The sequence below is a fragment of the Lampris incognitus genome, chromosome 14, assembly GCF_029633865.1.
Source record: "Lampris incognitus isolate fLamInc1 chromosome 14, fLamInc1.hap2, whole genome shotgun sequence".
In the NCBI taxonomy this organism is placed as follows: Eukaryota; Metazoa; Chordata; class Actinopteri; order Lampriformes; family Lampridae; genus Lampris; species Lampris incognitus.
The window spans coordinates 30,810,095-30,836,743 of NC_079224.1; the positions used below are offsets into that span (position 1 = coordinate 30,810,095).

General features: G+C 43.5%; 1 protein-coding gene and 1 long non-coding RNA gene across 3 annotated transcripts; one reads left to right on the top strand and one right to left on the bottom strand.

Moving 5' to 3' along the window:
* Positions 1 to 3,552: 3,552 nt before the first annotated feature.
* On the top strand, positions 3,553 to 12,671 carry amotl2b (angiomotin like 2b). 2 transcript variants are annotated; one of them, XM_056292781.1, is made up of 11 exons: positions 3,553 to 3,754; positions 4,334 to 5,160; positions 5,889 to 6,057; positions 7,758 to 7,902; positions 8,048 to 8,137; positions 8,907 to 9,202; positions 9,416 to 9,591; positions 9,797 to 9,898; positions 10,145 to 10,341; positions 10,619 to 10,750; positions 11,307 to 12,671. In XM_056292781.1, the coding sequence occupies exons 2-11, from the start codon at positions 4,421 to 4,423 to the stop codon at positions 11,390 to 11,392; spliced, it is 2,133 nt and encodes a 710-aa protein (XP_056148756.1). In that variant the 5' UTR covers positions 3,553 to 3,754; positions 4,334 to 4,420; the 3' UTR covers positions 11,393 to 12,671. The 2 variants fall into 2 exon arrangements, with proteins under 2 accessions (XP_056148756.1, XP_056148757.1); XM_056292782.1 differs by lacking the exon at positions 8,048 to 8,137.
* Positions 11,299 to 21,759, bottom strand: LOC130123572 (uncharacterized). Its single transcript, XR_008811335.1, has 4 exons — positions 21,623 to 21,759; positions 15,412 to 15,559; positions 11,567 to 11,638; positions 11,299 to 11,409 (listed from the first exon to the last, which is right to left on the bottom strand). It is a non-coding gene; the product is annotated as an uncharacterized LOC130123572 (long non-coding RNA).
* Between the last annotated feature and the right edge of the window lie 4,890 nt (positions 21,760 to 26,649).

Sequence of the window (26,649 nt, forward strand, 5' to 3'; positions counted from 1 at the left end):
GCCACTGATCCCACCAACTGTTGTTATTGTCACCCTTGTTTGTGTCACACTCATTTACCTCCATGTTAACTCAAGTCAGCAAGTAAATAGTCAGTGTAATCATAATCGTCTGCCTTCCATCTGCCCTCGAACCGCAGCCTGTCTCGTGGATCTGGCCGACAGATTTTCATTTAGCAGTCAGCCCAATTTAGTCACCTTGGGAGCACAATGGGACCATGATGTGTAAACCAATTAAAAATGTCGGTCATTTTCATTATTTGATGATCCTTCCGCTTGGTTAAATTTCCACATGCCTACCATATGGTAAAGCAGACTCGCTCTTCATGGATGCGTTTGACGTCATTGATGTGCAACATTCTCGGAGCGTGAAAAACGGGCTGTGTGCAGCCGATTCAGATTCACCTTGTGCTTTGGAAAGGAATGTGAGAAATTGGTAAGTGTTTGCCGCTGTGAATCGTATACTGGGCCTGTGGTACGTCAAAGGCTTGTCTCGCCTAAGCTATTTGTGGGTCTGAGTAGAGAAAGGTTCACTTTGCGTCCGGGTAGCGTGGTGGTCTATTCCGTTGCCAACCAACACGAGGATCCCCGTTTCGAGTCCCCGGTGTTACCTCGGGCTTGGTGGGAAGCCGGATGTGGGTATGTGTCCTGGTTGCTGCACTAGCGCCTCCTCTGGTCGGTCGGGACGCCTGTTCGGGGGCGGGGGGGGGGACTGGGAGGAATAGCGTGATCCTCCCACGCGCTACGTCCCCCTGGCGAAACTCTTCACTGTCAGGTGAAAAGAAGCGACTGGCGACTCCACATGTATCAGAGGAGGTATGTGGTAGTCTGCAGCCCTCCCCGGATCGGCAGAGGGGGTGGAGCAGCAACCAGGAAGAGTGGGGTAATTGGCCGGGTGCAACTGGGGAGAAAAAAAAGGGGGGGGCAACTTTTGGGGTGAAATGGCCATCCTATCCAGTAGCCTGGCTATGGCCCTGTGTAACCTATAGAAGAAGAAAAAAGATTTGCAGCATTGCTGATTTCCTCACTTTGAGAAAAACAGTAGTCATGCGGCTCATATTCAAAGATATGAGGTGACGGATTATTGTAGCTAGATTGAACTGTATGCTAGTTGCACATGGTGAATTTAGCATCAGCGTCCTGGCTGGAAGGGTAGTCTGATTAAAAGGTGTATTTACCGAAACTGCAAGTGTATGTCTTTAAGGACTAGCTTTCCTTTTAACAACGCTCACATACAAGTACATAGTTCCCGGCTCCATCATTTTGTCAGCCCTTTAACAAAGATATTTTTATGCTGAACTTAAGATAGCAGCGACCAATTTAGGGTCAGACCATTTGCAATTGCGGAACTGGTAGTTTGAATGCTGTCACTGTTGTCCTATATTGTTTTCATCCGTCCACCAAAACCGCAGAGGCAAAAAGATCCCGCTGTATATAACAACAAAGAACTGAGCTTTAAAAAAAAAAGTCTTTCACTATCCTAAATGCCACTATTCCCTTACATAAACAAGGTTCCGGATGTAACACGTGGGATATAGTTCGTCCAATTTAAGGGTGCAGCGTCCACATAGAGATACAGGAATTTTTGTAGTAAATCCTTTTTGGATGTCCATCTGCTGTAATGGGTTGTTTAGATTGTCCATAATTTTCAAAGGGTCAGCCTTGCATTCCTTTGGATACTCACAGGAAGTGTCATACAATGGAGGGCAAATGGCCAGAGGCGTTGTCCACCAAAAGAGACTAGAGCAAGGGTCAGCAGAGTGTGTGAGCGCGCGCGCACGCACGCACACACACACACACACACACACACACACACACACACACACACACTGAGGAGTAGAGGAAGTAGTGAGGTGGTGCCAAAAGACATGGCGAGGCTTTTTAAAACATGGGGACGGTGGCATTTTGCAGTCTATATTTGAAGAGGAAATACTCATGTTCCACTTTGCTGACCAGTCATCTCTTGTAAGAATGTCGCCTGAAGAGCCATATTGTTTAGATGGGAGCAAAAATGTCTGTATATGAATACTCACTGTCTGAAACATGACACATGACTGGGATGTGTGGGTGTGTGTGTGCGCGCGTATGTGCGTGCATGTGTGGGGTATATTTGAGTGAGGAGATTGAAAGAGATTGAAAACAATCACGATTTGGGGCACATATGATGAAAAATTCAATACTAATTTGTTGTTGGCTCTATAGATTTTTTTAGGCTTAATGAGACAGTTGGCCCGAGGCCAATGACCACATATAAAGTGCTCTGGTTTGTTGAGTCACATACACCGGCTATCTCTGCTTAGTTTGCATCTTTCTTGTCATCTGTTGGGTTTGTGTGTTTCTATTTTCTATACCTATGTGTGTGTTTTCCTTTTTAAACTTTGTACATGTAGAGTCGAAACGGGGACGATGCAAAGACAAGCCTGGTGGATATTATAGTTCTTTCTCTCTCACACAATGCATTCCACAAACACCATTAGGCCGTTATGACTAAGATCTCTGCTATTTAAAGAGCCCAAATTGAATTTCAGGATTACCCTTTTAAAGTTCTCCATGCAACTATAAAGTCCAAACAAGCAATAAATACCTAAAGACAAAAATAAAGCATGTCATAAAAGCTTGCTCCCTCGCTCTTGGCTAAGTTTATCTCTTCATCCAAATCCAACTAAAATGGCTCTTTCAATACCATACTAGCTGCTTGTATTAAGGTCTGGGTTTGTAGGATTTGCTCCAGCAACATAAAAGACAGAAAGCAGCTGAAATATGTAACAGAATTCAAATCAATAAAGTTTATGTTTTTCGTTAGGAGGGGGAAGAAGGTTCAGCGTGTGCTTTTGTACGACATTGCTCTGTTTATGGCATTGCTCTGTTAATGTTTTGCACCATGTAGTGTGATGGTTACAGAGGATTTCGCTCTCGCTCGCTCGCTCTCTGTCTCTCTCTGTCTCTCTCTGTCTCTCTCTCTCGCTCTCTGTCTCTCTCTGTCTCTCTCTCACACACACACACACACACACACACACACACACACACACACACACACACACACACACACACACACACACACACACACACACACACACACACACACACACACACACACGCCTCTAAATGAAAAGAGTCACCATTATGCTCAACATATGATGCGGGATCCGACAAAACAGGCAAAAATGGAGTCAAACCGCCATCGCTGATTCTGACAGCCTATGGGAGCCCCCCTCAGCGCGACCCTCGTCCCGGTGCGAATCCATACCCGCATCCGTGACCGTGAAGCATGCACACGAACACGCCGCAAGTTTGCCGTACTAATCGATTTTATTCATCCCAAATATTTTCCACTCGGGGGAAAAAAATGCCTTATAAAACTTCATCTCCTCGTGGTAGTAAAAGAACGTTGCGGGTTTTTTTTCTCCTAAGGCCACAGCCCGCCCCCCCCCCCGCCTCCCTGAGCGCGGTTTTACGCGTTTGATCCCCGAGGGAGTTCGCTCTTTACATTCCCGGCATACCGACCTCCGTCCCTCCTCGGTTCCTTATTACCGCCGCCTGCTCCCTCCCCGACCATTTCAGAGGAGGCAACAGCAAACGCGGACGGCAGTCAGCTCGTCGGATTCAGTCAAATGCGGGGGGGAGAAAGGAGGACGAGAACGAATTGTATTTGAGAATACATTTTGGAAATAGTGGATTATTATTATTATTATTACCGTTGTTGTTTTTAACTGTTTCGAGCGGAAAAGGCGTCCGCCGGGGATGAGAGCGTGAACGGGTAAGAACGAGCTAATGACACTTGAATACGTAGCGTGTTTGTCACTTTACGCGCATCGTGTGAATATTTTCTCTCTTTTTTCCTCCTCATTTCGCACGAGAAGTTGTTTGAAAAGTTAGAATTGGTCATTTTAGTGTTGTTGAAGTTGTGCGCGCTTTTGCTCCCCCGTGAGATTGGAATTGTTTTTGACGCAGGCATTTTTCTTTTGCCTGTAATAGAAAATCTCCCCACACACCCCCGACTGTCGCTGTTCGGTGACGAGAGTAGACGGACACCGTGACTCGGTTGATAACCTTACAACCCGAACCAAACAATACGCCAATTTAGACGGAGATGTGTTGCAAGTTATGTCTCTTATAAAGAAAAAAATATTGTATTTGTAAATCTTTTTTTAAATCATTTTGAATGTTTCTCGTACCACAGCAGTGCGTGTTTATCTGAGATGCTGACTGCAAAATGAAAAGATTGCAAAAGTAAACCAGTGTCGTTGGAATCTAATTTCATGCACACTTGTCACAGTGACTCAGTCCCAGTTTATTCCCCCTGCCAATTAAATAATTCATTTTGTTATCTTTTCAGGTTCACGGCTTGCTCCAGAATCCTTAGCAACTGATCCACAATTTAGCTGTTCAACAGCGACAATAACAGTAACGTCCACAATCCAGTATGTCGTCCACCGAGGAACCGTCAGGCACGGTACTGCACCGGCTCATCCAGGAGCAGCTCCGCTATGGAAACCCCACAGACACTCGCACCTTATTAGCCATCCAGCAGCAGGCCCTGCGTGGAGGCAGCGGAAACAACAGCGGGCCAGGCAGTGGAGGGGACGCCGCTAGAAGTCCTCGCTCCTCTCTTGAGAGCCTCACCCAGGAAGACCCACAGTTTCCTCAGCTGTCCGCAAGGCAGGAGCCCCAGGGCCAGGAACACCAGGGAGACTACCAGCACTCAGAGAGCAGCTACCAGCTCTACCAGCTGCACGGTGAGGAGCTGCCAACCTACGAGCAGGCCAAAGCTCAGTCCCAGTACTTAGCCTCTCACTGGGTCACAACTGCACAACTGGTGGCAGCGGGCCCCTTCAAAACGCTCCAAGAGGGAGCCCTCATACATGAGGGAGACTTCCACGAGGAGGTAGACTCGATAGACGTGAAACGCGGCCATGTGCGTTCACTCAGCGAGCGCCTCATGCAGATGTCTCTGGAGAGGAACAATGCAAGGGCCAAAGCAGAGGCCATGAAGAGCTCCTCTCACAGCTACCCAGAGGTGGATTACTATACCCAGCATAGCCCCCACAGCATGGGTCAGAGCCAGGACAAGCGCAGCCCACCGCCAGAGTACTCAGCCCCCATCCAAGGCCAAGGATTTATTCCTCACCATGTTCAGGAACCACTGCAGGCACAGCAGCATAGGTACAAAGGGGATTTAGGACTAGTAGGCATATAACACAGGCACACACATACACAAAATAACAGTACCTCGTGTTATTTTGTGTGTGTGTGTGTGTTTGGGATTATTTTTGTTTGTTTTTGCCTATTTTTGAGGTGTTTTCCACTTTCTGAATCACAACTATGTTGGGAAACATTGCATCATATCCCGTATTCCAGTTTTATACGGGTGTCGTCTTTCTTGTAAAAGACTTCCAGGACTGTATCATCAAGTCTCATGCGTAAACACATACTTAACACAGTGAATCACACTGCAGCATGCGTAAGGGCATACATATTTTCAGTAGAAGTCTCACATTGTAGGTGGAGTTTAGCTAGGTAGTGTCTGTAATGCTTTGCATTGCTGCAACAGGGTAGTTCCAGTTGCTTGTGATACTTGGGATGCTTTTAAGAAAGTATGTTCCTCATATAGGTTTTTACATTCTTCCAACCCACTGGAGCCAACATGCCTGTGTGTTGATAGACAAGAAGAGGGGATAAGGGTTAATGTGATATTTCACATGCCACGTTCAATTTTAGTCCTTTCCCCACACCGATTTTACTCTTGTGTATTTTAAGTATAATTTTTTTACCAGTTTGTAGTTACAAACGGTTATACCTTTCATTATGAGTCAGCTGGGTCTCGTTAAAAAGTTCACGTACATAAATACAACATTGCAACTCATTATCACTCAACATTGTCCCTTTTCCAGCTATGCCCAGCCTGGCCAGCCAGGTGAGATGTCCTGCTACAACACATTCAACAGTCTGCCCTCTGCTGGTCTGGAGGAGCCCAACCAAATGGAACTGTTGTTGATGGAAAACGAGAGACTGAGACAGGAGCTGGCGGCATACCAGGAGAAGACTGGCCGCATCCAGAAGGTAAAGGGGGACTATCCCACTGGGTCACTGTAGACTTGGGTTTCACATCATGTATTGAAAAGTGTAATCTGTACCTGGTGAGATTCCACCACATGATCATTTAATGATCTTAGTAGGGAAATTAAGCAATTTTAATAGTCGTTTTGGTTTGAGTTTTTCTCAAGAGACTTTGATTACATCTAATAAGCTTAACATACATGGCAAGAAACCTCTCATCTCCGAAGAGAAAAGTTAAAAACAGTGGCTTAAAACGGGTTGAAACTTCATTTGAATCTGATTGGCTGTCCCAGGGACGCAGAGAGAGAGAGAGATACCCGAAATTCATTCATTTCAGTCACTTTGTCAGTTGGTCCAACACCATGTTCTTCATAGCTATTGCCACCTGTCAAGGAAACACAAGCCTAGTTAACAGTTGTCCCTAAAACATCCAACCACTGGCACACTTCCTCATCTATATGCTGGACAGATGAGAGCAGCAGCTGCGACCTCACATGTCACAGAATCGCAAACAGAGGCCACAGACTGCTACTGTGTCCACACTCCCCTCATTGTCTCGCTGATCTAGAGGAGGGCACGGTGTAGTGTGTGTGTGTGTGTGTGTTTGTCTTTCTGTGTGCTTTTGGTAGTGTGCTTGTGCGTGCGTGCGTGTGTGTGTGTGTGTGTTTGTATGTGTGTGCATGCGTGCGTGCTTTTGTTGCAGGGAGGCCATAGATTTTTAGCCTAATCCAGGGCTTGTCAAACAGCAGTCAATTGGGTTGTGACCCCCCTCACAGCTGAGGAGGGGGGTGGTAAGAGAGGAGCAAGGAGAGAGAGTGGATGTGCCAGGCTATTTTGTAAAAAGTGAGTTTTTTTTAGTTTTTTTACTGTGACCCAACCAGACTTTCACTCAATTCTTTAATTTTTAAAGTACTTCATAACACTTCTTCCTTGGCTTTCAATTTTGTCCCCCAATCTAATCTTTGCACTCCAATTCAACAAGAATGAATTTTTTCATTTAACATTCAAGAAAATCAGTTTAACAGTTAAAACTGTCTGTGTAAAATCCTCAGCTCTTGGCTGGAATTACATCACCCGGCCCTTGCCTTGTCTCAGCCTTAAAGAATGATAATTGCCAGGGTTGGAAAGTTTTCTTCACTGGCCACAGCCCTGAGTAAACATGCCTGTGTGACTGCTGTAATGGTGGGCGTCTCTTAGTAGTTTCCACAACCCAGGCACAGGCATGCACACCTTCCCTGCACTGGCAACCTTCTCAGGCCTCTGCATTTGTGTGTCTTTGTGTTTTGTGTGTGTGTGTATGTGTGTGCCATCATACTCTGTGGTATGTTGGGTACGTGCACATTTGTGTTTGTGCACTCACACCTGGTACTAGGACTGTTAGCCCTGAGGAATGCAGATATAAATCAGTCTCACAGGGAGTGGTGTGGTTTTAAATTCCTTCTCAGGATTATCGACGCACACAGTGCACACTGTTTGTACTGTATACATACAGTTGTATATGTGTCAATATGTGTATCTATGAACCGTAGCAATGTAAGTTGACAATCTTTCTCATCTTTGAAGTGTAAAGTGGGTTAACCAGAGATCCCGCTCTTCTTGCCTTTATCTTTTACCTTCCTCCTGCTTTCTCTTTCCCACTTTTTTCTTTCTCCTCTTTCCCTTCTCTCCATTTTTTTACACTTTTCTCCAATTTTCTTTTTCAGTTGGAAGAGGAGATCCAACATATCTCTGAGGCCTATGAGACCTTGGTGCAGGGCAGCAGTAAGAGAGAAAACCTGGAACAGACACTGAGGAGGAGACTGGTAGCCGAGATCCGGAGGCTGCAGGACTTCAACAGAGATTTGAGAGGTACAGACTATTTTCTCGAAAGCCATTAGATGCCAGCCAGGAGGAGTCAGCCATATTTTCAGCAACAGTTTGTGTTGCTGACCCAGAGTTTTCTACAATTTGTTGTCGCAATTCATTCCAACTTTGGAACTATTTTGAATTACAGAAAATCTAGAAAATGCCAGAACGCATGTTGCAAAAGAGGTTGAGGCTGCTGACCACAACCAGCACATCATGGCTAAACTCCTTGAGCAAAGTAAGTATGTATGGCAACCTGCCTAGTTAGATTCCTCTCTCAGGCTTTGTATCTCCCCTACTTCATGATCAGCACTCTTGAATGGATTGGAGCTTAGCATGGGGCCTTTGGTAACTAAGCACATCCTGCATGCAAGAATTTCACTTGCGTAACCTCTGCTTATTTGGTAAGGGCTTAATAATTGGGAATTCAATCCAACTCCTCGAAAGGGAAGGAGGAAGGGAAACTCAAGTGGTTATAAACTAAAAGATGTCAGGTAGTTAAAAAAAGAGGTTCCTCCACCTGCTGTTAGTTGGATTTATATTGTCCATCGAAGAGCCAGGACTTGTGCAGAGTGAAGGTGTCCATGTGGCCTTGGTGAGGAATGTTCTGGACTATGTGGGTCAAACGGATAGGGCGGACTTCCCCCTTCCTCTTCCCTCCTCCTCTCGGCATTCCATGAGTGCCTGGGTAAACGAGGACCATCAGCCATGATGTAGGAATCCTGGGACTTATTAGTGGATTTAGACTTCGCAAGGAGAAATGAGGAATTGATGGCGATGGACTTTATTTTCTTTGTGTCTCTGCAAGTGCTCAAAGTAGCTTTGAAAAGACTGCGCCTCACCCCCAGTTGTATCTTGGCTTGTTATTTTCAAAATGCTTTGACTTTTAGCATATTTTGATGTTCTGTCATGTTGACACCTACAACTCCTAAGAATTTGTGTGTGTCTGATTAAACCTAAAACAAAACAAATCTCTTTTCTTCTATCCTTCACTCTCCTTTCCTCAGATGAAGAGCAGAACAATGAGCGCGAGCGAGTTGAGCGGGAGCTGGAGCGCCTACAGGCCACAGCCAAGGAGCAGGGCCTGAAAGCGGAACAGCTGGAGGACGCCTTGGAGGCGGCCCGTGGCCGTGGCCGTCAGCTTGAGGAGGAACTGAGGAGGAAGAGGGCCTATGTGGAGAAGGTGGAGCGGCTCCAGAGTGCCTTGGCTCAGCTGCAGGCCACCTGTGAGAAGAGGGAGAGCCTGGAGATGAGGCTACGAACACGTCTAGAGCAAGAGCTGAGGAGTTTGAGGGCCCAGCAGGTAAATGAAAGCAACCAACGCCTCCATGGTTGTTCCTTTTTTCTGTCAGATCAAACATACATTACAGTATGTGAATCTCATCATTGTCTCTCATATAAGCCTGTGCCCTAGCTTTAGGCCATTATCACCAGTGTTTCAGTATTTATCGTAACTTAACCGCACTTATTCTCTCTCGCTCTCTCGCTCTCTCTGTCCTCTTTTTCTCCATCACAGAGGCAATCCCAACCACCGGGAGTGACGGTAAGCTCTCTTCATGAGCGTCTGCGTGAGCGTGAGGAGCGTATCCTAGCACTCGAGGCCGACATGGTGCGTTGGGAGCAGAAATACCTGGAGGAGAGCACTATGAGGCAGTTTGCGATGGAAGTGGCTGCCACAGCTGCTGCCCAGAGGTCAGTTTTTTATCCAGCATTGGCTAACAGAATGAGCACTGAGAAACTTTACTTGCACCAAGGAAATTCCAGTAGAGTAGAATTTTATACTATGCATCAACCAGCATTTAAAGGGGTTGGCGGTCAAGACCAGTGTTTATGGAGTAGTGTAAAATTGCATTCATTCTGTAGGCCAAATCCTAACACTATCTCCTGTCTTTCACAGAGACACCACCATCATTAACCACTCCCCCTGCCACTCTTCCAACAACAGCTTCAATGAGGACCTGCCAGTTGCTGATTACAGGAATCAAGAAATGGAAAACAGGTGCAATGTCTTAATTGATCCCCAGTGTTTGTTAATTTAGATTTTTACGAGTGACATATTTAATATTCACTACAGCTCATCACAGATCAGTGCCCTTGTTACATTTCAAATGCAAATTTATTTTAACTAAATTCACAAGAGCCAATTTAGGATTTTTAGGATTTTAGCATCTTATCCTTTCAGGAAGAAAATTTTACTTAGTCCTCATGTTTTTGTTTTTGTTTTTTTGCTTTTGTCTTGTTGTAGGATTCGGGCACTTTATGCTCAGATCCTGGAGAAGGATGCTGTGATAAAGATCCTCCACCAGCGGCTGCATCAGGACCAAGGGAAGAAGGATGGGCAGTGTCTGCGCTCCATCCTCCTGAATAACGCAGGAGCACCTCTCCGACCTGCCTCCTCTACTCCCTCCATCAGCACAGCCAAGTGCACCACCAAGAGCAGAGGTGAGGGATAAATGTTTTGTTGTTGTTGTCAGTCAGCACCAGGCCTGATGCTAGGGAAAATACTCAAGCGTCCATCCACTATTTTTCCAACATTACCTGTTGTCGACTACAAACACACACACACACACGCACACACATGCACACACAGTGCAGTTCATACAGACATATTTCCTTACAATATAAGATAACCTTCTGTAAAATATTAGTATATATATCAATATATATTAACTTTTGTGGTAGCAACATATATTGATGTTTCCCCAATGTTGTCCTCAAGGCAAGAGTCTGTCAGATGACCAGACTATTCCACCACGTCGGTTCTCTGCCCAGTCCGAACCGGGAACACTCAACCGGCAGGAAGAGGGAACCAAGGCTAAGGAGCCAGCCACTGGAACTAAGCTCACCAGTGGTAAGTGGTCTATTAGATTGTGTGTGGTGTGTGCGTGCATGCGCATGCGCATGCGTGTGTGTGTGTGTGTGTGGCATAGCCAACAACCCAAAAATGTTGAGAATTTAGTACATGAGTGACAGAAAACTTGCCTACCTCCATTTACACGTCCTCAGAACTAAGTACCCATGCATATATCTCATAGAGGTTTGCACATAACTAAACGAACATATATAAAGATACATGTTCAAATGCACAACAGACAAATTCTCAACCTTGACTGCAAGTAGGGATGGGATATGCATTGATTAACCAGGCCTTAGCTTAACCAGCCAATCAGACATAAGCTGTCTGGGTCATGGTTCACAATCTGGTCCTGGAATGTGTATGGTTAGGAAGTTATGTAGATCTATTGACTGAGCACATTTACCAAAATGGTTTCTTCCGGTGTGGAAAATCTCCATTAACCTTTAGTCATCTGCAGCCTGCCGTATCTGTTGCAACTGCTGCAATTTTCCATTGTTTATCTGCAAAACATTCATCTAGTTATTCATTCTTTTATTGTTATTTCTCCCAGACACGGCAGCATCAAAGAAGTTGCCATTAAATCCCTTCAGAGGCCTGGATGATTTGGAGTCTGAGGCAGTGGAAATCTTCATTTAAAAAATCAAAAACCAATCCTGGAAGAGAAGAACAAGAACAAGTAAATCATTTCGGAAGCCATGGACAGAGCAAGTTGATGTTGATTGGCGAGATTGAACATGACAAAAATGTTACTCAAGACAGGAATGTTGCAGAAAGACAGGGCAATGTGTGAAGAAAATGGACTGTTCTCACATTTATGAGGCATAGCTGTGCTCTGTCTCACTCGATCTCACCGAGCTGGGAAGCTGCAGGCAGACCGTCTAGCTGGGAGACAAAATGTGAATCTTTTGAGGTACTTAGACAGTATTGTTGATTGTAATAGGGCAACATGTTCTCAGAGAGTGTATGCCAAAATATTTATATAATTGCTGCTTCCCCCCCCCCCCCCATTTACCCCGCTTTTCTCCTTTCTTAATCTATGGAGTAAGAAGCTTCATTTATCTAATCTGGTTTCCACATTCCCCAAAAATTAACTAAAGTCTCCAGTTCTTCTAGATAAATTGTCAAGACAAGGTTATCTTTGTGGACTCCTGACCCGCATTCCCCTCCCCTGCAGTTATTCTGAGTAACTTCATTCCTGCAACTCAGAGCTGTTTGGAAAACATCCTTTTGCTCAGTGACTCATAAAATGCTAAAACACAGTTGATTTACATTATATGGTTCCCTTAGTCATATTTCTTAAGCCCGAGTAGCTGGCTCTATGCAGGCCTAGAAATACTTGAACAGAGACATGTAATGTAATATACAGGGAAGGCAGTATGGGGTTACTTTCCAAATTGTTTTAGACAGACCTGGAGTCCTTGTTCAGTTCAGGAGGGTGATGTGGTGTGGCGTTGATTTCATCAGTTTTTCTAATTTTATTTCCTTTCTCAAAGTATGTTTGTGTGTGTGTGTGTATGTGTGTGTGTGTGTGTGTCTGAAGTGTCTGTTTCCTGATTTGGTGTATCTGCTGGTCTGATCACCATGGGGATGAAAATTGAAAACTACACCATTTTGGTTTTGTTTACTGTGAGCTTTGAACTAACAAACAGGTTAATTATTATTATATATTTTATACAGATGTTTGTATTATTTTAGATATAATAGTGCTGTGAGCAGGATGCCAAAGAGTTTATGTACGTTCGTTGTAAGTTATGTGCTGACAATCACGGTCATGTCAAGCTGTATCCCAACCAACCAAGTGTTGACGTCAAAACAAAGACATTTCTGTGAACTTCTAACAAAATGAAGGTTTTTAAAATTTTAATTCATGCAACATTTCATAAAGCAATAAATATTCTAATATATAAGAACCTCACGTCCTGACTTGATCATTGAAACAGTGTTTCGCTCGGGGGGGCTTTTGCGTTTTCAAATTAATTTGTAGAAATGAAGAGTTCATCTGAAGTATCTTGGGAAGGGTTAGGAATGTCCGTCCCTCTTTCCTCCCAATCCTCTCTCTCTCCCGGTCATCCTATCTGTGCTCTCCGCTTCACACGTCCTCCTGACTCCCGCCACAGAGAAGAGGGCTCTTCATTAATGAATGCCACGGCTGCATTCTTCTGGGTTCAGCTTTCTCGGGTGGCCTATTCTCTTGTTCTCTCCTCGCTATGAAGAGCATGCTTGACATAGATAGCATTCTCAAAGGGACATGTAACCATATACGTGACTAGGACAGGTTTCTCCAGGATTAACGGCTAATGCCATTTCAAATTCCTGTGTACTGCGATAGACCTTCACTAACATTATGTGGCATTCACAATTGGCTTCACTATGGCCTCTGATTCAGCTAACAGCTGTTTATGTACTATTGTGAGGTATGCTGCAGGATATGAAGATGAGAATAGACATGTGAGCTCCTCTGTTATCTGACATGCTTTTTTTTTGTGGACCCCCCCTCATGAACACGTATACTCACTCACAAGCTATAACACACAGAGGAGAGTCCCAGATGGTGAATTGTACCAGGTTTGGGTGGTTGTGCTATGCTGACAATGAGACTTCACAGTGCAGCAGGAATATGACAATGACAAAGAATGTGCTGGTGTCATCAGTCCCGGGGTCGACTACCACAGAGGTGCGCTCAACTCCAACCAAGCATCCTAAATACCTGTGTGTGTGTGTGTGTGTGTGTGTGTGTGTGTGTGTGTGTGTGTGTGTGTGTGTGTGTGTGTGTGTGTGTGTGTGCGGGTGGGTGCAAGAAAGCTGCAGTGATGAAGCTTATGCATGTTTTTTTGTCCCTTTCTGGATAGCAGAGAGAAATAGCGTAGATGGGACCCATTCTTTATCATGCAGATATGGATACGAGCCTCTCTGGGTCAACAAGCATCTGTCTAGCTGTAATGTCCTTGAACAAGACAATGTGTCCCTACCTGCTCCAGGGTTGTTGTTCTGCAGCTGACACTGTGATCTGACACCCCCCGCCCCGGCCCCCGCTTCATGCCCTAGGGGGCAAGTGAAAAGGCCAATTTCCGACAGGAAGTAATAGGGTATCACACCATTATCTTGTATCGACGTATTGGTCGATTTTGTGTCGACTTATCGACACAAAAAGACATGTATGTGAGGGTTAATACTCCTGTCTGTGCCCCTGACCGAGGCATGGCAAGACGAAGTGGAGTTGGTCCCCGGGCGCTGCACAGCAGCTGCCCACTGCTCCTAGCTACACAGCTAGGATGGGTTAAATGCAGAGGAAGAATTTCCCCATGGGGATCAATAAAGTAGTAAAAAGTGTATCATCAATCAATGAGTAGATGATGTAAGTGTTAAGGTCCTGTTTTGAGTGTCCTGTAGTTATTGTGTATTATGTTAGACTTATCAGTGCTGGACAACTCGTTACAACTTGTTAGCAATTCCAGTGATTATCTCATGATCTGATGGCTTCCAGTTTAACGTGATTCACTGGGTGCATAAGAGAAATTGACAAGTGCCTAACCTAATCTTACCTAACATGGCCAACCAGACTACTTACAGTGTGGCTAGAGTGTCAGCTGCGAAACATTTGCCCGCCATGTTCATGCAACCTCTACTGCCCCCCCCCCCACGCACACACACACATTCCAGCATGCAAAGGTAAAAAGTATGCAGCTGTTGTGCCGTTTGATAATTAGATAGGGGCTATGTTAAAACACCTCAGCATGTTGAGACATGGGCAGAGATAAGCCTTTCAGGAAGAGAGGAAATTAGCTGGCGAGATAGTATGGATGCTTTTGACAGAACAACTTGTCTTGGGAAATACAGTGCAGGAACTGGCGGCATGCAGTGCCATCAATCTTGTTTATGAACTTAGTGCGCTTATCTAGTGTACTGATTGACAACATTTTGAAGACGGGCCAACATTCCTCTGTGACTGCGAAAGGCGGCTGACATGTTTCAACTCCGGTTCTTTTTCCAAGAATTAATATGATGAGGAAGGCTGGAACGTAAATGGGGGGCGGGGGTCAAAGGTCAAATTCCATTGTGCTACATTGTGTTAGAATTGTTGCTCAACCGAATGAGAAATCCTCGCTGATGTCTATCGTTTCGACAGGAACCGAGCTGTTGGTTTGTAAACTGTATAAGAAAGAAAAAATGTTCCCCTCGCTCTTTGTTTTCGCCTGCCCCGCGGAGTTTATTGCCCTCTCTCCATGTTTACAGTTTAACAGCACATTCCTAATAGGCTGCAGCCTTTGAAGCGTCAGTGTGCTCAGCAAACATGCTGATGGTGAACTCTGATATCAAAGTCAAAGGGAACGGAGGAGCTCTTGGTAATGCGGACGCGGACACGTACGACTCCGGACACGAGGCTCATTCGTACCACGATTACAAAAAAAAAAAGGATTAGGAAATGAACAAGGCTGAAAGCGCTCATTAATAACTTGCAAAGCTTTTGATCAAAACGCTGAGGAAAAACGCAAAAGATGCGAGCACGCTGCCACACAAGCATGCACAACACACAACATGTATGTACACTTTAGCGCAGCACACGAAAGGATTTAGACACAACACTTATTCTGCCAACGTATTGATTTACTGGCCTCCTCGGGGCAGACATAACAAGCATTGATTAATGGACACACCAAATAACTTTCCAGAGACTCGGGCTGCCCCGAATAGCAGCGGTCCCTCTTTTGACGTACTGGAGGGAAAATTCATCGACGAAGCCCCATCATTTGTTTCTGTCGCTGTGGAATCGTTTCCATTTGTAAATGGTAATGCATACATCATCTGCAGAAGGACACAAGAGAGGAACAGGTCGTTGCTTACTGCAGTGGTTCCCAACCTTTTTTCCTTGGAGCCCCCCCCCCTACTTATTTCTAAGAAAAGCTGACCCCCCACCCCCGACACACATACACACAGACAACACACACACACACACACACACACACACACACACACACACACACACACACACACACACACACACACACACACACACACACACCAAGAGAAAAGGGATTCATTCCAAATATTTATTTGCAAAAATTAACATCAATTATAGCTTTTTCCACCTTTTTTTAACAACCCAGCAGAGTAGGCCAGTTGACATCTGACTCAGACTCATTGAAACATCAACATAGTACTAGTTTTCCTCTGACTCAGGCTCATTGAAACATCATATCTGTACTGTTATCATCTGACTCAGGCTCACTGAAACAATAACATATTAGTACTGTTGTAATCTGACATCTGACATCCACATGCACATCATGTAAAGTTGTGAACACTGTTTTTTGGCAGACAGTAGGCCTATGTGTTATTTTGGCTTGAACAGTAACATTTTTACTGAGTCTACCGTCCTGTTCATTCATAAACTAATAACAGTTTATGTTTTGTTTTGGTTTTTTTTTTTTTTTGACAGGCAGCGTGTGTGATTTTGGCACACACAACAACAATAACTTCTTCCTTACATTTTTTTTACTGAGTCTGTGCCATCCTGTTCATTCAGAAACTAATGGGGCCACCTTGGGCTTGAATGCCTTTGAGCAGGGATGGGATGTCAGGTGCGATGCTTGTGACAGCCAGCCTAAAGTCCCGGTGTACATCGAGTCTGTTGCAGGCTTTTGTTTTTATTGTTACAAGGGCACTGAAGGCTGTCTCAGACATGTATGTAGTGCTGAATGGGAGATTAACCCTGGTAACTGTGTGTTTGGCCAGTCTGGGTGCAACAGCGTGTCCTTTGACCATCCAACACTTCTTGTGTCCGTTCTGGAAATATTTCTTTGACACCGAGTCGGCTTGAAGGTCAGCAAGCTCATCATAGCTGCAGCCCCACCCATGCAGCATGTAGCAAGGTTCTCGTAGGGCAGATTGTTGGATGACAGATAGGAGTCCACAGCCATAAAAATATCCCAGCATGTTGTTGTTGTGGTTAGATTGGTAGACATAAGATTGTCTTGTTTCAAGTCATCACCGTCAACATATTGAACATAATACGATGAGCACGGACTTGTCTCACAATGTTGTCGTTTCATCCAACTGCATGGCAAAGGGAACATCCCTAAGCTTCTCGTGCAGCTGGTTCTGACAATGTCCAGCCATTCCATCAGTTCTGTCTTTGACAGCGTTGTCAGGGAGTGGGACGGTTTCACTTAATCAACCGCGTGTGGGCCACACAGCCTCTCTACAATGTTCAGACAGGCGGGTTTGATAAGCTGCTCTCCAACAGTGTGTGGCTTTTTAGCCTAGGCAATTACTAGCCAACACTCAAATGACGCCTCGGTGGCTCTGTGCAAATCACTGCTTGCTCGTTCAAATGCTTTTCTGATGCCGGCGGAGCTTCTTGATAGCGCCACCTGCTTTTCCCTCTCAAAAAATCCCCGACTTTCCCCAACAGTCTCTTGATGTTTTGTCTCTTGGTGTCGTTTCATTTTGCTTGGCTTCATGCTGTCGTTAGCTAGTTTCTCACCACACATGACACATTCTGGCCGAGACTTGTCCTGTCCTCCCATAAAACCAAAGTTAAGGTTGCTCTCCAAATAAAGCCTTGTTTTCTTTCTTGACACTGAATCATCCGCACTTTTACGTTTCTCAGCCATGTTGTTTCATTCATAAAGTGCCGCTGCTGACTGCAGGAACAAACCAAGACGAGCTAACATTAGCTGCTAGCTGAGGAGCTACCTGACAACACCGCCCGCTCAGTTTGATATCGCAGACTGACGGGTCACAGAGGTGTGGTTACTAAGTGTAACCCAACTACATTTTAGAAACGAGGGGGGGTGTATCTTTTAAATATTTTTATATACACACTTTTGTATAAAATAATAATCTTGTAAGTGAGCTATTATGCTTTTGTTTAACATGTGCAGTTTGACAACCGCAGAAAAGCCTCGCGCACCCCTGGGCTCTCAGGCGCCCCCCTAAGGGGTGCGCGGACCCCAGGTTGGGAACCAAGGGCTTACTGCTCCACGAGCCTGCAAAGACTGTAGCTAATATTCATGTTTCTTCAGGGTGCATGGGCTTATTTGAGATGCAGGAGAAAGGCAAACGTATGCACAGCGTATGTGTGTGTGTGTGGGGGGGGGGGACTAAACGAGGACAAGAAATGTTAGAGTTGGCAGAATGAAGTCAATGACCTTTATACCTTATGCACACTTAAGTATCCTTAGCCAGAACGCATGGAAAACATGAACAAAATCACAAGTTGCAACACTGTGTGCTCCTCCGCCCCCAAAACTACTTTTTTCCCTTCTTTTCATGATGTAAACAATGCATAATGTTTTCTTTACGTTGTGTGACTAAATATAGGTATTTGAGACACAGAACGCCCCCTGCCTTGCACTTCACCACACACACACACACACACACACACACACACACACACACACACACACACAATTATGAATCGCACCGTGTTCATTTGTCAGACCTTGGAGAGAGAAACCAGTGACCTTACAGATGGGTAATACCGGACCTCCTCATTCAGCAAAGTGATGATCAAGCATTTTAAAGAACAGGACTTTAATGAAGCCTTTCAGAAAATGAGAAAATCGAGACGGACCACCAAAAGGTGCCTGGTAAGGGTAGTTGATCATGGCAGGCTGTATAATCATGCTTTTGTGTTTACCTGCTGTGTTTTGCTAACAGAGTATTCTTAACTATGTGTCATGTTGTGTAAAAGAGACAGAATAAACTGGAATAACAGGGTGAAAACCTTGCAACTTATCAATACCCAGCGGAATTGATTTGAATTTAAGTTATGCTTTCTTTGGAAATTGGGTGGTCACTACACTACACTACACTACACTACACTACACTACACTACACTACACTACACTACACTACATTACACTACACTACCCTACACTACACGAAACAATGGCGTACCGAGAAACACTAAGCGGCACCGTTTTTGCTAACCTAATAGCACCATCTGGCGGTGATTATCCGTACACATATAAATCACACATGCATAATGTCACGTAGAGGTGATGTAGACTGAAAATTGCAAACACCAACACTTGATTGTTTAGATGAATTCCATCCATCCATTATCCAAACCGCTTCTCCTGTTCGTGAGGATGCTGGAGCCTATTCCAGCAGTCACTGGGCGGCAGGCAGGGAGACACCCTGAACGGGCCGCCAGGCCATCACAGGGCCCACACACACACACACACACACACACACACACACACACACACACACACAGAGTTTTACTTATTCATGTACTATCTGTCGGTATCATTTAATTATTCTATCATATGATTTTTGTTTGTGAGGTCCCACTAGTTATACTAAACTGTTCATCGTAGAGATTCATGGAAGTGGTTAAGATAATGGATGGATGGATGGATGGATATCGTTACGAGGGAGATGCAAGCTTGAATGTATTGTATGTAGCGAAATCGGGGGGCAGCCCTGCCGGACCGTCACAGCAAATGATAGACTTTTATTACTACAACGTATTTTTCCTATTATTTGATGTCTTAATGTCTTTTTTTGTTCGTTGTTATCTTAGAAACAGAGTCAAAGAGATGTAGCTAAACACAAAACAGCCGGATATCAGTGTAGTATATAGTGACGCGCACTGATATTAATACAGAAGTTGATGATGTGGAGGTAGAGTAACTATGTTGGCTGATTCGTCCGACCATGCGTTCAGTATGCAGCTCGGGTTGTCGTTAATAAAGTATTCGCATGCAGTCAAAGTCAAGTCTCTGTATATTCGTCAGTTAAGTCGAGTCTTCCGGTCACGTAAATCCACAACATGGTGTCAGAAGTCGGTCCAGTTCGTAATTTTGCTGCAGTTGAATAACGAGAATGGAGTTTTCTACTAGCTAAAAGCTAAGCTGCCGCGTGCGGCGTACATACAACGAAAGGCAAGCCACCGTCTGAAGACGGACCAGTTTACGTTACACTGTAAAAAGGGTAGAGGTGGGGTTGTACAATTTACAAAAACGTATTTCGTATGTATGACATTTATTTGTTACTTCTCTGATCATATTTCAGTCATGTAGAATTCTTTTAATTTTGATGGATGTAAAATCTAAAAGTTTCAGTTATGTCAAGGACGAATGAAGAAGTTTTGTTTGGAAACCCCGCCCCCTTCGAACGGCGAAAACTTCCGTTCGTCTGTTCACTCGTGTTCCGGTCGAGACAAGATTGATGCTCCACTGTGTCTTATTCCTCCGAGGTTGTTTTTCGGTCTAGCACTGGGCCAGTATACACGCCAGAATCGCTGTGTAATCCAACTCTGCTAACAGCTTATGGGCTCAGAGTTACCCAGCGATTTACCACCGAGAGAAAAGTCGCGTCGTACAGCGTGTCTAATCAGAGTTAGCATGCTATGCTAGCACCATGAGCAGGCGAGCCGCCGGGTCGAGTAGCCGCTGGTCTCTGCTAGTTTTTGACGGAGGTCGAAAGAATTATGAACTGTGAGAGACGAATATTTTGGGCCATCGTCTGCTGCAAGGGCTAAAGGACACCATTTTAATTGTGAGCCAGCCGACTATGAGGAAGCGAGGAGAGAAATGCCGAGGCATATGCAGAGCTAATTCAGTTTCTGGATGATAAAAGCTGGTCGGTGGTCATGCGAGAAGCAGTGGACAACGGTGATTCATTAAAACCGGCGAAAGCCAAACAAAGCCTCCACTGCAATTATTTGCATGGTCTCGATCGAGACAACAAACAACCATGTTTTTAAACAAACCTTAACATGAAAGAAATGCTTTCCATTAACATAAAAAGTCACGTTTGTTAAACAAAAGAATTTAGTATATTGAACATATTTTTTTTTAGAAAACATAACTTTAATATGTGCAACCGATGTGCATAATGTTTTTTATGTAAACCCAAAAGACTTTTTTTTCAGTGTACGGTCACCGCTAGTGCTGACAGGCAACTTGGGAGAAAATTGGAGACATGGGAACAACGCTTCCAAATATACATGACCGCGAGTGGCGCACATCGTAAGGAAGGAAAGGTAAAAGTAGCCATTTTACTGTACGCACTAGGTGAGTAATTTCTCGAAGTGTATAACACCCTTGACATTGACTAGGATGAAGAAGAGACTGTAGAAGAAATTCTAGCAGCTTTCAGAGCCTATTGTCAACCTAAGAAAAACAGTGTTTGAAAGACATCAGTTTTGGGCGCACCCTATGTCAGAATCTATCATGATAGAGAAATATGTGACAGAGCTCAGGCGAAACAGTAAAGACTGAATTTGGCGTCTCGGAAAACGACATGATCAGAGACAAGATTGTGTTCAGTATGAATGACGAGCGCTTGAAAGAGAGACTTTTAAGAGAACCAAATCTTACATTAGAAAAGGCCATAGACATGTCATGCTGCTTAGACTGCTAAAGCACAAATACAAGCAATGGGTGAAGCGTCCCAGGAGAGATCTGTACATGCAGTGCATAAAAAAAGAGAAAACAAAAGGACAGTCAACCATGGAATAAAGGGCAAAAACAGCCAGTTCAATACACACAGAAAAAGGGACAAGGGAGCACATGCAGGAAATGTGGAAAATCACACAAGCCAAGGCAGTGTCCAGCATATGGTGCATCCTGCCACAAGTGTGGAAAGCAGAACCACTATGCAAAGATGTGCATGTCAGGCAAAGCACAGCATGGAAAGACAGTACATGAAGTGAATCCTGAAATAGATGCCCTGTTTATTGAAACAGTGAACATTAATCAGCTAGACCAGTATTTTTTCACCTTTTTTGAGCCACGGCACATTTTTTACATAGAAAAAGTCCTGCGGCACACCACCATCCCAAATGTTACAAAACTAAACAGTACATAGCCTATCATAGTATGTAATATAAGGACTTGGAGGTATACTCACTCAGTGCGAAACCTGGGCCTGTTTCGATGAACACAAAGCTGATATCCTGGGAGGAATCGATGAGAGGGACACACGGAGCTCTTGCTCAACTGCTGTCAGTCGCTGTCTGTTTTTCAGTTTTCATGGTAGTTAGGCTTGAAAAGCCAAACTCGCAGAGATAGTTTGTGGAAAATGGGAGCAACGTTGGGATGGCGCTGTTTGCCACGATTGGAAAGTCCTTGGCAGCAGTCAACCGAAAACTATCCAAAGATAGATCAGCATAGCTCAGTTTTAAAATACGGTCTTGTCTCAGTTCCATCAGTTGCTCTTGCTCCTGCAAAGTCATGTCCTTTCCGAAAACTACTGCTGAGCTATATGGGTCCCTGACCCAGTCAAAAGATTCGGTGGAGGCTGAGGGGAAATAAAAGGATAATTTCTCCTCAAGAGTTTTCAAATGTTCACTTATTATTTCACACAACGCAGCAGTGTCGACATATCCTTGCCATTTTTGGGTCAGGGAGAACATTTCGAGAGTGTCCCTTTCCAGGTGTTGTCGCCAGAGGGAGACCTTTGAACGGAATCCGTTTATCTTGTCCATGCTTGTGAGCAGATTTTTGTTTTGGCCTTGCATTCGAGTATTCAGTTCATTCAGGTGTTGAAAAATTTCTGCCATGTATGCGAGCCTTGCACACCATTCGTCACTTGCAAGCAGTTTTGCGTCATCACACTTCTCATCAGTTAAAAAGGTTTTCAGTTCCTCCCGCAACTCATACATGCGGGCCAGTACTTTCCCACGAGATAACCAGCGGACCTCCGTATGGAGCAATAAGGCCTTATGCTCCGCTCCCATCTCCTCACATAAAGTTTCAAATAAGCGGCTTTTCAGAGGTCTTGTTTTGACAAAGTTTGCCATACGCATGACACCATTCAACACATCAGCTAGGTCCGCTGGTAAAGTTTTAGCAACAAGAGCCTCGCGGTGCAGAAAGCAGTGTGATCACAACATCTGGGTTTCTCTCTCTCACTCTGTTAAAGAAGCCCTTGCTGCGCCCGACCATGGCTGCTGCTCCATCAGTGCAGACACTCACGCAGTTGTCCCACTGAAGTCCTCCTTGTTCGAGATACTCTGACGTAACCCGAAAAATTTCCCCTCCTGTTGTTTTTTTCAGGCAGTGCCTTGCAAAAACGGAAAATTTCTCTGATGGTGTCTTCATCCACAAAGCACACCATAGCCAAGAGTTGAGCATGTCCACTGATGTCCCTCAACTCATCAAGTTGCAATGCAAATTCCCCACTGGAACGTATCTTTTCCAAAACAACACTTTCAATGTCTGCAGACATTTCATCGATGCATCTGGCAATCGTGTTATCCGAGAGGGGAACTTTGGCAATTTCTTTAACCACATCTGAGCCAAGCATTTTGTTCACAATGGCTTTGCAGGCTGGTAATATTAATGTCTCTGCCACTGTGTGTGGCTTTTTTGCTTTGGCCACAAGTTCAGCTACTAGGTAGCTAGCTTCGAGAGCTCTCGCAGACACCTTTATGGTCTTCCTCATCAGAGTTGCCTGTTTCTCAGCGTGATCACGCAAACGAACAAAAACACTGTGTTCTTGTTTTGGAGAGATGGGTGTTTCGTTTGCAGGTGACGTTTAAGCTTACTAGGGACCATGGCACTGTTGGCTAGCTTTTCCCCACATACTAAGCACAACGGAATCGGTATGGTAGAATCTCCCGTGAAAGAAAACCCAAATGACAGATAAGTGTCACTGTATTGCCTTGATGAGCTGACCATTTTTGATTTCTTTTGACCCCCACTTGTAATGGGCTCTTCATCTGGGTTAGTCCAATTTTGATCAGGATCAACATGATCAGGAGCATCTTTTCTCTTCAAATATTTCTCCATTTTTAGCACGTTGTCACTTGTGGCTCTTTGTCATGGCTCTTTTTCAAAGAGCCATGGACATCTATAGCTCTGACAACGACTCCAAAGAGGATAAATTCTGAGTCTCATCATCAGCCAGCCAGACTAGCTTCGTCTAGTCAGAAAAGCACGAACTGAGGAAGCCTCTTGGATGAGAGGCAAAACGTCTTCACGGATATATACCAAGTCCAGTTGCACTTGATTCAACTCCTTTGGATAACCAAGACCTGGATGAATGAGAACATTCACAGACATATTGAAGGTATAAAACTTATCAATCTATACAGTGTATATGTTAATAAGTTCGGCAGCAATTAAAAATAAAAACAGAGATATTGGACACCCCTGTCTGATACCTCATTTAACATCAAACGAGGCGAAGTACCGTTAACTAGAGACACTGCTATTGATATTTTTAGAGCGCGCAAACAATTTTCACCAAAGCAAAAATGAAATAAAGTTTCACTTATGAATGGGTGTTCCACAGTGTCGAAGGCTTTGTAAACATCTAGAAAAAAAGTTATAAATGCTTCTTCATTCATTAAATCAGAATAATTTAATAAATCTAGGTTTAAACGAATATTATACTTATGTGTCTGTCCTTCATAAACCCAGATTGAGTTGGTGATATCATTTCATTCAAACAGGGTTTCAGTCTTTTAGCATACAGTGAAGCGAACAATTTATAATCCGAATTTAATAATATTGGACGCCAGTTATCCAAATATAAACTATCTTTGTTTGGCTTAGGGATTAGAACAATAAGGCCTTGTTTCATTGACTCAGTTAGCTCTCCATTCTCAATACATTCCTCAAAGACAGTCAAAATCATATCTTTCATGTCTTCCCGGAAAGTTTTGTAAAATCCAAATGGTAATCCATCCAGTCCAGGGCTTTGGTTGGTGGGGGCTTTCTTGATAACAGCATCAAGTTCATCAGTTGAAGGACTTTCAAAGTTAAATACTTTCTTGGGTTATTTCAGGAATAAATGAGCAAGTTTTATCAAAGAAGGAGCTGCAAGATTAAGGGTCAAAATAAGTATATAATTTTTTTGGATAAAAAGAACTAAAGGTAGATATTGTTTTCTCATCAGTAGTAAGAGTGTTATTGACATATAATGACATCTTTTTAGTTTCCCCATGTCCTTATTCCAAACTAAAATAGTATGATGAAATTTTTTCCCCAAATTCCAGCCATTTTGACCTTGATCTGATAAATGCCCCTTTTAAAGAATGCAATTTTATTTTATCTTCATTACGAAGTGGTATATTTAAACTATCATTTATTTCCTTTAAAATGTTAGCATTTCTTGTCATTTTAACTTTTGAATATTGTTTGCCAAATTTGATGGAAAATTTCCAACATTCAAATTTAAACAATTCTCATTTAGAACTAGACGAGATATCATTCCTGATAATGAAGCTATTTATATATATATATATATATATATATATATATATATGTTTTAATGCCTAAAAAATAGGAGGATTGTTGAAGGAAAGAAGAATAAAGTTTCTAGTAACTTGGAATTCTTTGTTTACTGGATTTTGCATTGGCTAGGACAAGATCAATTTCAGCATGGTCCATTAGGGGAGCAGGAGAGATATTGCTTGAGCATAAGGAGGGTGCCAGAGAACCAGATATAAGCCAAAGATTGATGCGAGATTTCTAACATAAGTCAGCCTTGAACCATTAAATGAATCAGACGAGTTTGGATGTACAAATCTAAAAGCATCTAATAATGAGAGACGACTACAAAAATCATTGATAAATATAGCTGCAAGTGGCGATAAACGGGGTCCAAGTTGTAGTGCAGCCCCCATGTGTCTTATCTGTTTCATATTTGGTACATGGCTTCTATGTGCCACAAAGAATAAGCCTGTCAAGTTTCATGAAGACCGGCCATTCACACTAGCAAATATTAGCTACTGAATTTTGATTGGCTGTTTGGCAGCCATTTTGGTAATCCAGCCAATCGGCACTTTAGCAACGTAGCCAAATGGGTCAAGTATAAGTATAACAAATTTCAGATTTTTAGCTCAAGTGGTTTTTCAGATATTAACATGTGTCAGTTGTAGCACCCCCTATGGACGAAATTTCACAAAATTTGGCGTGCTTCCAAAGAATGTTGGGATGATTGTGCCTGACTAGTTTCGTTAAGTTTGGACCATCACATCACTAGATATAGGCAATAGAATCACTATGGGCCACACCTTAAATTTTGATTGAAATGTTACTTCGAAATGGAATGACATATCAAAATTCTTTCGACAGCTTTTTATCGGCATTGTCTGGAGATGAAGCATACCAAATTTCATGCGACTTGAGTGAACAGCCTCAGACTAGTTCATTTTACTTTCACTTTCAGTTTTTTGAAAATGGCGGGAAATTTTGGCAGGCAGAAATTGGCGGAAATGGGTGTGTTAGATTCGAGAGCTCCCAAGGAATTACAGGAAAAAAGAATTTCTCAAAATTTCAGTGCAGAGCCCGAGATATGACCCACTGCCCAGACAGTTTTAGGGAAGAATTTCGTGGAAACAACAACAATAATAATAATCCTTAGAAAAACAACAGGGTTCTGCAGCTATCGCTGCTTGGACCCCTAATTAAGTTTAAGTTACTTGTTCTGCCTCTTGCGAGATCTGTCAACATACAAATCTGGGGCCTCATTGAAGTCACCGCAAATAATGTGTGGCTGAAGAAAATCTATTTTTTAGAGTGAGTCTATTGATAGACGATTCTTGAAGGAGCACGTTATTTAGAGTGGTCCTATTATAACCATGAACATCGGCTAAAATAATTAACGAATCACCAGTTTGAATAACCATTAAAATCCATCTGCCGTCAGAAGAAAGTTGTTTCAATTATAGATCCATTAAAGCTGCCATCAAATAAGATCATAATGTCCTCTGAATGATTTGAACCATGACAAAAGAGCTTTTCCACTCCACTGATTGCGCCAAAATGTTTCATCTCTTTGACATGAATGTGTTGTAAAAAGTAAATGCCTTTTCTTTTTTTTGCCTTACAAAACAAAAGGCTTTTCTTTTGGTTATTTCTCTTATCCCTCATACATTAAGAGAAAAACAGAGAAAATTGTGACATAATACTAAAAAAAACCAGTTA